Source organism: Aethina tumida, chromosome 1 (assembly GCF_024364675.1).
Source record: "Aethina tumida isolate Nest 87 chromosome 1, icAetTumi1.1, whole genome shotgun sequence".
In the NCBI taxonomy this organism is placed as follows: Eukaryota; Metazoa; Arthropoda; class Insecta; order Coleoptera; family Nitidulidae; genus Aethina; species Aethina tumida.
In genome coordinates, this window is record NC_065435.1 from 52,101,776 (window position 1) to 52,112,385 (window position 10,610).

The window sequence follows — 10,610 nt, forward strand, 5'->3', positions numbered from 1 at the left end:
AGCTTCTTGAATTGCTGTGATGAGTTTATTTAAATTTGTAAAATGTTTATGTCGAATTTGGTTATAAACGTGATCCTCCATGTTTTCTATAGTCTTGATATGTGGAGATTGATACGGGCAAGAAAAAACATCGATGCTTTGTTCTTTTAACAAATCTGTCACAGTTATGGAATTGTGTTTGAGATCGTTTTCATGTTAAAATACATCTATTAAAAGCAACACTTCTTCAATATATGGAAGCAAATTGTTGTTTAATATATCCCTGCACATAAATCAGTTTGAGGAAGCTTACGCCAAAAGAATTGAAGCGTCTCCATGGTATAATTGAACCACCACCCTGTTTTACTGTGGATATACCAAACTTTTTATGTAGTTTTGTCCCTGTAGGATATTTAACATAAGCAGAACCATCATTTTTTATAAATTAAATTTCACGACTAAAAACTTCTCGTCCCCTCTGTTGAGTGGTCCAGTGAACTTAATCCTAAGCAAGTTAAAATTGGACTTTCACGTTTTTAGTAGAAATCAGGGTTTTTCTTGGAGATCTGAGGTCACATCAACTCTCATCCACTAACCATTTTCTCACAGTTCTTGAATTAGTTTTAGCAATCCCAATTTCCCCCAGGTTGACTTTAATTTCAGTTGACGATAAGATTGGATTTTTTGACATTCGAATTAGCCAATTATCGATTTTCTTTCAAGTTTTTCGAACACAGACAATGTTTTTTGTAGCTACCACTTAGCCAGTTTTTCTAATTTTCATAATAATACGGGAAACGATTGACTTATTTAGCTGTAAATTCTTAATCATCTCTTCTTGTTTCTCTCGATCTTGGTAACGCTGAATTATAATTTTTCTTACAGTTTCACTTCATAACAAGCAAAAGACCGCTGATAAATAATTAATTAAAATCACAGAGATCATTGAAAAACCATAAATTAAAAAGTTTCTATAATTTCGACCACTGAAAAATAAAGTATAAAATTAGATTGAGCATTTGCTTAGTAAACACAACAAAAACAGAAAAAAAAAAACAATAACCATTTTAGGTATAGGCATCCAATTTAAGAAGTACAGCACATATTTTTCATATATTTCAATAAGTTACTATAATTATGGCCACCACTGTACGTGCATATTACTAGTAAACACATTTAAAAATTTAAATAATAATCTAAATTATATACTTATACATAGGTCGAGTGTAATAATAAACTGTTGCTAGGCAGACATATAAATCTCCTCTTTAGTAAAAGCTTAAGCTTTTATTTTGTTTCACATTGGTAAAATAAAAAGTTTTAAGCATTTTTTTATGTCATTTTATGAATAAATTTTTCTATGGTAGCAAATGTTTCATGACGACACATAATTTGCACGCATGCCTGAGTGATAGCAAATCCTTCTCGCCATATAATATTTTGAGTGCCTATTTACCCAGTTTATGTACATAAATTTTATGTGTTTCTGGAATTTATAGTAGCCATACGTTATTACACATTTGTATTTTAAAAGATATTAAATTCCAATAATGCGTGCCAATTTTGCATACGGATTTTATTACTCATAATTTAATAATTAACAGAAATTAAATGCCAAAATCAATAAATAATATTATTTATTATTTTATGCCCAACAATGTATGATGAGATTAGAAAATCGTGGAAAAATTATTACATCTACTTTGTCCTAACGTTAAATTTTATTTAACAGGGGCTTAGGTTCGCTAAAATTATCGTTAATTGGAACATAAAAGTTTTATGGAATGACGTCCGATGTTTGCTTGTGATTAGTATAGCAAATATTAAGATGATATATATATAAGAAAAATATTAGAAGAACAAGTTCAGTGTCACAGTAAAAGTAATTACCATCAGTGATTTGATTTTCAGGATGTGTTTTAAGTACTTGTTATTTTTGACATTTTCGTGTCTTGTTTTGGATTATTCATCCGCTGATACAGGTCAGTTACTATGGAAAACTTGTGGATAAAGAATATATTTTAAAAAATAAATCTTTATTTGTAATCTTGCATTTAATATAAATTGCCAGGTTGCAATGACCGAAGCGAGTCAATTTGTAATTAATGTAGGACAAAAAACTAATTTTAACTCATAAAAATCAATCAGACTTAGAAATCGATGTATTACTTGATAATAATTTAAATATAACACATAGACAGTTATCTTAATTGATATATGTGATGATTTGTTATATTCTTCATCAGATAAAGTTGTGTGCTATTATGGCAGCTGGGCTCACTACAGAATTGGGAACGGCAAATTTACAGTCAATGACATTGACACATCCCTCTGCACCCATTTAATATACTCCTTTGCCGGAGTCAACACCGATGGTAGCATCAAAATTTTAGACACTTGGCTTGAAATCAGTCTTGGTAATAATTCCCATCTTAAACCGAAGTACAAGTTTTACATAAGATGAATAAAATATTTTAGGAAATCTCCCCAATGCTGTTGCATTGAAGAAATCAAATCCTAAGCTCAAAGTGTTGTTAGCCATTGGTGGATGGAACGAAGGTTCCGTCAAATTCTCCACCGTGGCATCTTCATCAGCACTTAGGGCAGCCTTTGTTCAAAGTGCTTTGTCGATAACTTCAACATATGGTCTCGATGGTATTGATATGGACTGGGAATATCCCGCTCAAAGAGGAGGTGCCAGCTCAGACAAAGTAATTAAAATCCCATAATTTATACAATGAAATAAAATAACGTTTTATTTGTGATAGGCCAATTTCCCGCTGTTGCTCCAAGAATTGCGCACAGCCTTCGATAAGAAGGGACTCATCCTCACTGCTGCCGTCGCAGCTGCCGCAGCTTCAGTCGATCTGTCATACGATGTTCCTGCTCTGTCCAAGTAATTAAAAAAGGATTCATTTGTTGGTTAGTTAATTAACAATATCCTTGTTTATAGATATTTAGATCTCATCAACATTATGGCTTATGATCTGCATGGTTCGTACGACGGTGTTACCGGCCAGAATGCTCCCCTTTACGCTTCTTCCATTGACGTGTCTGCAGCTCAGAAACAGCTGAATGTGGTAAGTGCCAGGAATAGAAACAATAATTGATTATGAATGTCATTTAATTACATCTAAATTGTTTGGATGAATCATACTCGTGAACTCTGAAAACGTGTTTCCAATCAATCGATTAAATGCTAAATTTAAAGTAGCACTTGTTGTGATGCCAAAAAATAAATATAATTTTTTTAAACACATTTGTTTTTACCTGTTTAGAGTGTACTGTATCCAAATGAATTGTTGTTAGATAAGATAAAACAATGTAACTATATAAATATTTTTATTGTATCAAATACATAGATACTAATGTTGCGTCATAATTATTATGTTGATTAATTCGAGAACTATTATTTTGTTGTACTTTACATTTTTTAAAAATGTTTTTGTTCTAAATCATTGTTAACATAATTGTTTATAAAAAATTAAATAAACAAACTGATAGTAACTCAGTAAAAAAGTAATTTTCATATTAAAAACATAAATAAAATTTTTAGAAAGCCGTAGTTGAAGGATGGATTGCAAGAGGAGCTGCTCCAGCCAAAATAGCCCTCGGTATGGGTGTCTATGGTAGAACCTACACTTTGGCATCAGCCTCCAACAATAAATTGGGTGCTCCAGTTGTGAACGCCGGAACTCAAGGCCCTTACACCCAAGAAATGGGTATGTTGGGATACAACGAAGTGAGTTAATTACACACCAATACACTCTTCCACAGGAATTAAACGGAAACTGTACGTTTCAGATTTGCGAGAAACAAGCGGCAGGCGGCTGGACCACCGTTTGGGATGACGAACAGAAAGTACCGTACACCTACAGCGGAAACCAATGGGTCGGCTACGATAATCCCAAGTCTATCGGTATTAAGGTACGAATGAACTTTATTTCTTGCGATGTGTTAATAGAATTACTAACGTTTTATTCGTAGGTCAACTATGCTAAGCAAATGGGACTCGGTGGTGTCATGATCTGGTCCATCGAAACCGACGACTTTAGGGGAATTTGTGGCTCCAAATACCCCATACTCAATGCCATTAAATCTGCCTTAGGTGTACGTATTTATTTTTTGTGCTTATCATTTTATTATACTTACTTTGCTACTTAGGGTACCTCCAACGAAAACATCGACAACAACGACTCTGACAACAGCAACTCCAATTCCGACTCTGGATCAGATTCCAATTCCGACTCCGGATCAGATTCCAATTCTGACTCCGGATCAGACTCCAATTCCGATTCCGGTTCCGACAGCAGTTCCAATGACTCATCTAACTCAGATGAATGTACTAAAGTTGGATACATCAGAGATTCGAAGGCTTGCGATGTATTTTATTGGTGTGCTCAGAGCGGATCCGGTTGGGTGAAGTACAAGAACACATGTCCATCCGGATTGGTTTTCAATATCAACGTGAACAACTGCGACTGGCCAGCGAATGTTAACTGCTAGAACTATTTTGATTGTTGTATTAAATTTGTACGAATAAACAATTAATTTGAACAGTAGTAATGGGTTTTTTTCAATTAAAAAATTACCTAAGATAGGCAGATTGTTTATTTTTCTATAGATATTGATACTTTGTGTATATTGGAAATTCAAGCAAATTTCCTAGAAGCATAAGTAATACATTAAAATTGAGCATGATAAAAATGGTTTTTACGTTATGAATAGATAATCCCTTAAAATTAAAATGATACACTACAAGAATTTTATTTTTTAGACAATCGATAACAAGTGTTTACCTACAGATATATCTAATAATATGTTTAAATTGTCAAGTGGAAGAATATCTTTTCAAGTGATATCGGGGATCAAACACAGATTATAAATGCATTATAAAAAGGTTTGTGGCAAAATGAGAAGTATTCAGTTCTGAGACAGCGGAAGCAACCATGAAGCTCACTGTAGCATTAATCTTCGCTACGTTCGCCATCGGATTGGCTGCGTCAGGTATACCTACATCTTAAATTTACATTCCCGATAATTATTTTTGTTAATGTTTTGTAGCCAACAAAGTGTGCTACTTTACAAGTTGGACTGTCTACAGACCTGGCAATGGGAAATTCAACGTGTCCAATATCGATCCTACTTTGTGCACCCACATTATTTACGGATTCCTCGGACTGAGCTGGGATTACAAAGTACAGATCCTCGATGATTGGGAACTGGACGGATTAGGTAAAACACTGAGCAACTTTCAGTTCGTTACTGAACTGATAAACAAACTTTTCAACAGAGGAATTACAACATTTGTTGGCGCTGAGAGACAAAAACCCCGGCCTGAAAGTCCTAGCCAGCATGGGTGGATGGAACGAAGGTTCCGGCAAATACTCAGATATGGCTTCGGATCCGCAAAAAAGAAGCACTCTGGTCGCCGACGTCGTGTCGTGGATGAAACAACACGGTTTCGACGGCTTCGATCTGGATTGGGAATATCCGGGACAACGTGACGGTTCCCGTCCCGACACCGATCCAGCTAACTTCGTGCTTCTCCTGCAGGAACTCAGGAACGCTCTTCACGCCGAAAATATGATTTTGTCGATCGCTGTAGGTGGTGCCAAAGCATCGATCGATGCGTCTTACATTGTTCCTGAAGTTTCCGAGTAAGTACAAATACGCTGTGGTAAATTGACGTTCACGTTGTTCTGAATCTGACAAAAACAGACGATAAGCTTACGAGGACGGAGTTCAATAAACTTATTTATTTAATCTAGAATCTCGATTTATGTCAGTGGATAACTTGGGTAATGCGATGTTTTTTTAAATTTAAGGGCCGTTGATCTCCTGAACGTAATGTCTTACGATTTTCACGGGGCATTTGAACCGTTCGTCGGCCATTGCGCTCCCCTCTATGCCTCTAGTCTCGACGTTACCGATGAACAAAAGGAGATTAATGTCGTAAGTGACTTTTCTTCGTTCGTTTATAATGTAATACTTATGATGTCCCATTTTAGGCTGCTGGTATTAATCATTGGATTGAAAAGGGAGTTGATATTAGCAAAGTAAATTTGGGACTCGCTACTTACGGTCGCAGTTTCACACTTGCTGACCCCTCCAATACCGCTTTGTACGCGCCGATTACGGGTGGTGGTGCAGCCGGACCATACACTCGCCAAGATGGAATCCTGGGTTACAACGAGGTTAGTCTATTCAATCCTTGAATAAGAAAATTGTACATAATATTCAAATTTTAGATTTGCGAGTTGCACAGTGACTGGGAATACATCTGGGACGAAGAACAAGTGGTGCCACACAGAGTTTCTGGCAACCAATGGGTCGGTTACGATGACGCTAGGTCTATAGTTGAAAAAGTAAAATTCGCAAAATCCAAGAATTTGGGAGGAATAATGTTCTGGTCCTTTGATACTGATGACTTCCGCGGACTTTGTGGTGGTGGTACTTATCCACTCATGAGGGCTGCTGCAAACGAACTTGACTCTTAATAAAATATTTATTATAAAATTTAAAATATATAGTTTTATTATATTCTTTCTTCACTTATTTACTAAAATTATGGCTGTTTTATACACCATTATAAACTACAGTGAAATACATTTTTAAAATGAATAATTTGAATTTCCTATACGTATTAATTTAAGTACTGATTGGAAAAATATAATGAATAAAATATTAATTCAATTTATTTACTAATTTCTCAGAGAATTTAGTGATTTTAGTTTTATTACTTGCTTAGAAGTTCTTTTGTTGATGCAAATTTGTTTAATTTATGTAGATTACATTGTTTACTATAACTTTTGATAATCTATTTGTTGCAATGTCATGCTAAGAATTGTGATTTTTTAAATAATTCTAATTATTTACTTCACGTATGTATATTAAAGTGTAAAATCGACAAAACGATAATGATAACAACATATATTTCATACCTTCCATTTCATAATACCATATTCATAAACTAACTCTCATGTAATCAGCAGGCATTCATTAATTGAAATATAGTTAAATAAATGAGTCTTCCCAGACTTGTGCCAGCTCGTACCCATCTAGTATCGATCGATATGAGAAAATAGTTCGGGCCATTTAGTAGAATGTAAGCTAATATGCGAAACACTCGCTTATCTAAATTCTCGCATTGCAATGAGTTCATCATCACTTAATATTGAGGTAAATTCTTAATTGTTACGTCCTAATATATTTTTTTACTTATTCTCAAATAAGAATATTTCAGAGTATTCGTTTTTTAAACACATACAGGTTAGAGTCGCAGAATCCGTTTAACGCCGAAAAGGTGTACAAAATTTTAAAAGCCGTCCTCGATGAAGCGATGGAAAATATGACGTACGATCCGGAGAAATGTGCGAATCAGGCCAAATGGGCATCTAATCAAATAAAATCGGACGTGAAAAAACTGGAATTTGACAGGTAATGCTGACTGATGAGCTAGCCCTTAAAAAAAGTTATGAATCCGTCTGTGTCGGCTAATTGAGTATATTTTGAAACGAAATTTATTTTTGTACGGAGTAAAAAATATATATTTTTTAGGTATAAAATAATAAGCCTTGTAACATTTGGAGAACGTCACGATCAGGATGTTAATATGTCATGCAGCTTCCTATGGGATCACGAAAAAGACAATTTTGCCATGTACACCTCAGAAACTAATACCGTTTTCGGAGTAGCCCTTTGTTTCGGAATTTACTACGAATAAACTTAACCGAATGTTATGTTTAAATAAACAATTTGAAAAATGCTATTTATATTGTTTAACTCCTTTACTAAAAATAAAAAACCATATAAATGCTAAATTATTTAATTTAAAATTAAGTACAACAGGTGACCAGCATCTGAATCAATATAATTTAAAAACGCCTGAGACGTTTTTCGCTTTTAGGAACGTTTGCGGGATTTTCTGAGTTTGTACATTTTAACTTGTTTGTTTATCACACTTAAGAGACCTTGCTTTTCCCCACATTTACCGAAAACATCGTCCGATCCAATTTGCCATATCATTATACCCGCATATTCCATCTTCAATATGTAGAGAGCCTAGAATTGTCAGTAAAATAGTGAGTGAGCATCCCTTTAATCATTACACAAAGAAACAAAACACAAACCTTTAATCGAATAGATTCGAGGTCATCGTATCCTATCCATTGATCATTCAGATATTTATAAGGATTTTTTTGTTCTTCGTCCCAAACCCTTGTCCAATTTGCATAATTTTGACAAATCTGAATGAATGTATAAATAAATAAAAACAATTAAACGAGCAAATAAATATGATTTACCAGAGAGTATGTGGCCGAAACTCTGGTTCCTGCCCCTGTTATGGGGGCATGAAGACCATGAACAGAGGGATCCTGAAGCGTAAACTGTCGACCATAGAAAGCTACACCGACATTAAGTTTGTTAGGGGCAGCCCCACCTTTCACCCAGTTCTTAGCAGTCGCAGCTATATTGAGATAAGCTTTCTCGTAAGAACTTTCAATAGATGCGGGGAATAGTGCCGAAGTTTGTCCGGTGTATTCGCTCCACGCTCCGTAGAAATCGTAGCTCATCACATTAATATAATCTAATATTCTGTAAAACAAAAAAAATGGATTATTATATATTACGTATAATTGTGTCACGTACTCTGATAGTTTTGGTATGTCGTAGCCAGTCTTAGGAATGGCTGCCAATGCAGCAGTAATTAAGAATTCACTTCCGAAGTTATCTCTAAGATCAGTTAAAAGACTGGTGAAGTCTTCCTGAAACGATCAAATTACTTAAGTAACAACAAATTTTATGATATTTTAAAACGTACCTTATGGATGGCTGTAGGAAATTCCCAATCTATGTCTATGCCATCGAATTTGTATGTTTCCATAAAATGTCTGGCGCTCCGAGCGAAAACTTTTCTACTTGTTTCGTTGGCCGCCACCTGTGCAAATATAGAAGTGGAAACACCACCAACACTCAGGAGGACCTTCAAATCAGGATTGTTTTCTTTCAGTCCAACAACTCTACCGTACATATCTGAAACCAGGTGGTGGCCACCGTCATGAATGAGTAACATGTATGACAATTTTTATACACTTGCTTACTTAATGTGATATCCAGAGGTTCGTTTGCATACGTCAGACTTCCGTTGCCAAGAAGACTGACAAACGCATAGTTTATGTGGGTGCACAAATTGGCATCGAGATTTTCCGGTGGCGCAGCCTGGTATCCATTCGAACTGGAGAAATAACACACAACATTCACTGAAAGAAAAAAACTGTTTTCATGTTACGTCGTAAGGGAAGTTATAAGGCAAATTATTATTTCCACGTTAAGCTGAATGTTTACTTTTATGTTCATTCTACAGACAAAATAACTCGTTACTCATGCCTGGATTTTAAGTGAATGATTAATTCTTGTTATTACACACTTTTAATCTGCGAATGGTTTTAACAATATTATTAATGTAAATCCGTAACGTAATTACGCAAAACTTATCTAAAAGAAAATATTTATCAACATTTAAACAATAATAATTTAATAAACACTTGATTACTTGTATGAAAAACAAAAAAATATGTTAATGTCGTAATTGTAAAATTTTAACGTTAGGCGAGGTTATAGTCCCGTATCTAGATTAACATTTTTATCAAAATAGTTGATTTAATTTAAATTAAATTTTAATTTTGTAATAAATTGATTCTCATATTTATTATTAGTGTAATATATTATTTTGTTATATTATTATACCAAAATTGTTTACCTCAAAAGACAACTCATTATTTATTCACTCATGATAAACAAACGCGAATTTCGCCGTATCGGGATTCACCATTTTTGACGAAATAATTAGTAATTTATGCAAAATGTAAAAGTCATGTGTGAACTATTCGTGTGGTATCAAAGTATCGAGAAAAAATGCGAATCACTGACAAAGTACAATAATGTAAATTGTCAATTATGTCTAATTATGTCCATGTAAAATCCCGCGTCGGAACCAATTACGATTTTATAGAATAACGGTTCGGTGAATAATTTAAAACAAGCCGAATCATCTCACATCAAATTAGTATAAAAATAAAATCTGTTTCATTATAAAATATCTATGTAAATTATGTGTTATTATTCATGATTTATTTACAAAAATATGATTTGTTATTTTACATGATTAAACAATATAAACTCACCTGCAGACACTTGGTGAAAGGTAGCCAGAACAATAATGAAGATCGAATTGAAAACAAACATTTCTATGGATATACAATAAATTTTTGACGAATTAATCCCATTAATTTCGTATATAAAAGTGTTATCATACTGATTTGGGATTTACTCTCTGATAATAAGTGAGTTTGTAACAAAAGCAAATTATTGATCGTATAAAAAAACTGTAAAGTACCCCGTTCATGCAGTACCGGATCGAATGAAATTTTCGTGGGAGTGAACGTTATGAATGTGACTACGGAACTGAGTTTCAGTTTAAAAACTGGAATGGAATAGTAGTAGTAGTTTTGATACCACTTTTATACACCGAATTTATTGTTTTTTAGGTGTAACGCACAATTTTCTTTGTTGTTTATGTTATATAAAATATGCTTGGATAAAGTATTAAAATAAAAAAATATATTATG

At 34.0% G+C, this 10,610-nt stretch overlaps 4 protein-coding genes across 5 annotated transcripts; 3 read left to right on the top strand and 1 right to left on the bottom strand.

Annotated features, from left to right (window-relative positions):
• Window positions 1-1,852: 1,852 nt before the first annotated feature.
• LOC109594186 (acidic mammalian chitinase) lies at window positions 1,853-4,541 on the top strand. Its single transcript, XM_020009387.2, has 9 exons — window positions 1,853-1,961; window positions 2,226-2,396; window positions 2,458-2,690; window positions 2,748-2,875; window positions 2,933-3,059; window positions 3,536-3,721; window positions 3,784-3,906; window positions 3,967-4,089; window positions 4,144-4,541. Exons 1-9 carry the CDS (start codon window positions 1,892-1,894, stop codon window positions 4,483-4,485), a joined length of 1,503 nt encoding a protein of 500 aa, XP_019864946.2. The 5' UTR covers window positions 1,853-1,891; the 3' UTR covers window positions 4,486-4,541.
• A 307-nt stretch (window positions 4,542-4,848) lies between these two features.
• On the top strand, window positions 4,849-6,522 carry LOC126266481 (chitotriosidase-1-like). Its single transcript, XM_049970549.1, has 6 exons — window positions 4,849-4,986; window positions 5,044-5,214; window positions 5,273-5,639; window positions 5,808-5,934; window positions 5,991-6,176; window positions 6,231-6,522. The coding sequence occupies exons 1-6, from the start codon at window positions 4,929-4,931 to the stop codon at window positions 6,477-6,479; spliced, it is 1,158 nt and encodes a 385-aa protein (XP_049826506.1). The 5' UTR covers window positions 4,849-4,928; the 3' UTR covers window positions 6,480-6,522.
• Window positions 6,523-6,986: 464 nt separating this feature from the next.
• Window positions 6,987-7,750, top strand: LOC109594177 (dynein light chain Tctex-type 5-like). 2 transcript variants are annotated; one of them, XM_020009374.2, is made up of 3 exons: window positions 6,987-7,161; window positions 7,226-7,419; window positions 7,540-7,750. In XM_020009374.2, the coding sequence occupies exons 1-3, from the start codon at window positions 7,135-7,137 to the stop codon at window positions 7,703-7,705; spliced, it is 387 nt and encodes a 128-aa protein (XP_019864933.1). In that variant the 5' UTR covers window positions 6,987-7,134; the 3' UTR covers window positions 7,706-7,750. The 2 variants fall into 2 exon arrangements, with proteins under 2 accessions (XP_019864933.1, XP_049826699.1); XM_049970742.1 differs by having other exon boundaries at window positions 7,000-7,087; window positions 7,252-7,419.
• A 41-nt stretch (window positions 7,751-7,791) lies between these two features.
• LOC109594586 (acidic mammalian chitinase) lies at window positions 7,792-10,398 on the bottom strand. The gene is made up of 7 exons (XM_020009806.2): window positions 10,167-10,398; window positions 9,084-9,242; window positions 8,804-9,015; window positions 8,632-8,747; window positions 8,286-8,577; window positions 8,112-8,228; window positions 7,792-8,043 (listed from the first exon to the last, which is right to left on the bottom strand). The coding sequence occupies exons 1-7, from the start codon at window positions 10,225-10,227 to the stop codon at window positions 7,885-7,887; spliced, it is 1,116 nt and encodes a 371-aa protein (XP_019865365.1). The 5' UTR covers window positions 10,228-10,398; the 3' UTR covers window positions 7,792-7,884.
• Between the last annotated feature and the right edge of the window lie 212 nt (window positions 10,399-10,610).

What these genes read in the sequence shown, in the direction of transcription:
- LOC109594586 (XM_020009806.2), bottom strand. Translation starts at nt 10,227, where the DNA reads ATGTTTGTTTTCAATTCGATCTTCATTATTGTTCTGGCTACCTTTCAC. An exon ending in TTTCGGCCACATACTCTCTG is followed by an intron (nt 8,229 to 8,285) that starts GTAAATCATATT and finishes ACATTCATTCAG; the next exon opens with ATTTGTCAAAATTATGCAAA. An exon ending in TCGAATCTATTCGATTAAAG is followed by an intron (nt 8,044 to 8,111) that starts GTTTGTGTTTTG and finishes TGACAATTCTAG; the next exon opens with GCTCTCTACATATTGAAGAT.
- LOC109594177 (XM_020009374.2), top strand. Translation starts at nt 7,135, where the DNA reads ATGAGTTCATCATCACTTAATATTGAG. An exon ending in CATCATCACTTAATATTGAG is followed by an intron (nt 7,162 to 7,225) that starts GTAAATTCTTAA and finishes AGAATATTTCAG; the next exon opens with AGTATTCGTTTTTTAAACAC. An exon ending in AAAAAACTGGAATTTGACAG is followed by an intron (nt 7,420 to 7,539) that starts GTAATGCTGACT and finishes TATATTTTTTAG; the next exon opens with GTATAAAATAATAAGCCTTG.
- LOC109594186 (XM_020009387.2), top strand. Translation starts at nt 1,892, where the DNA reads ATGTGTTTTAAGTACTTGTTATTTTTGACATTTTCGTGTCTTGTTTTG. An exon ending in TTGGCTTGAAATCAGTCTTG is followed by an intron (nt 2,397 to 2,457) that starts GTAATAATTCCC and finishes AAAATATTTTAG; the next exon opens with GAAATCTCCCCAATGCTGTT. An exon ending in CTCAGAAACAGCTGAATGTG is followed by an intron (nt 3,060 to 3,535) that starts GTAAGTGCCAGG and finishes TAAAATTTTTAG; the next exon opens with AAAGCCGTAGTTGAAGGATG.
- LOC126266481 (XM_049970549.1), top strand. Translation starts at nt 4,929, where the DNA reads ATGAAGCTCACTGTAGCATTAATCTTCGCTACGTTCGCCATCGGATTG. An exon ending in ATTGTTCCTGAAGTTTCCGA is followed by an intron (nt 5,640 to 5,807) that starts GTAAGTACAAAT and finishes TTTAAATTTAAG; the next exon opens with GGCCGTTGATCTCCTGAACG. An exon ending in GAATCCTGGGTTACAACGAG is followed by an intron (nt 6,177 to 6,230) that starts GTTAGTCTATTC and finishes TTCAAATTTTAG; the next exon opens with ATTTGCGAGTTGCACAGTGA.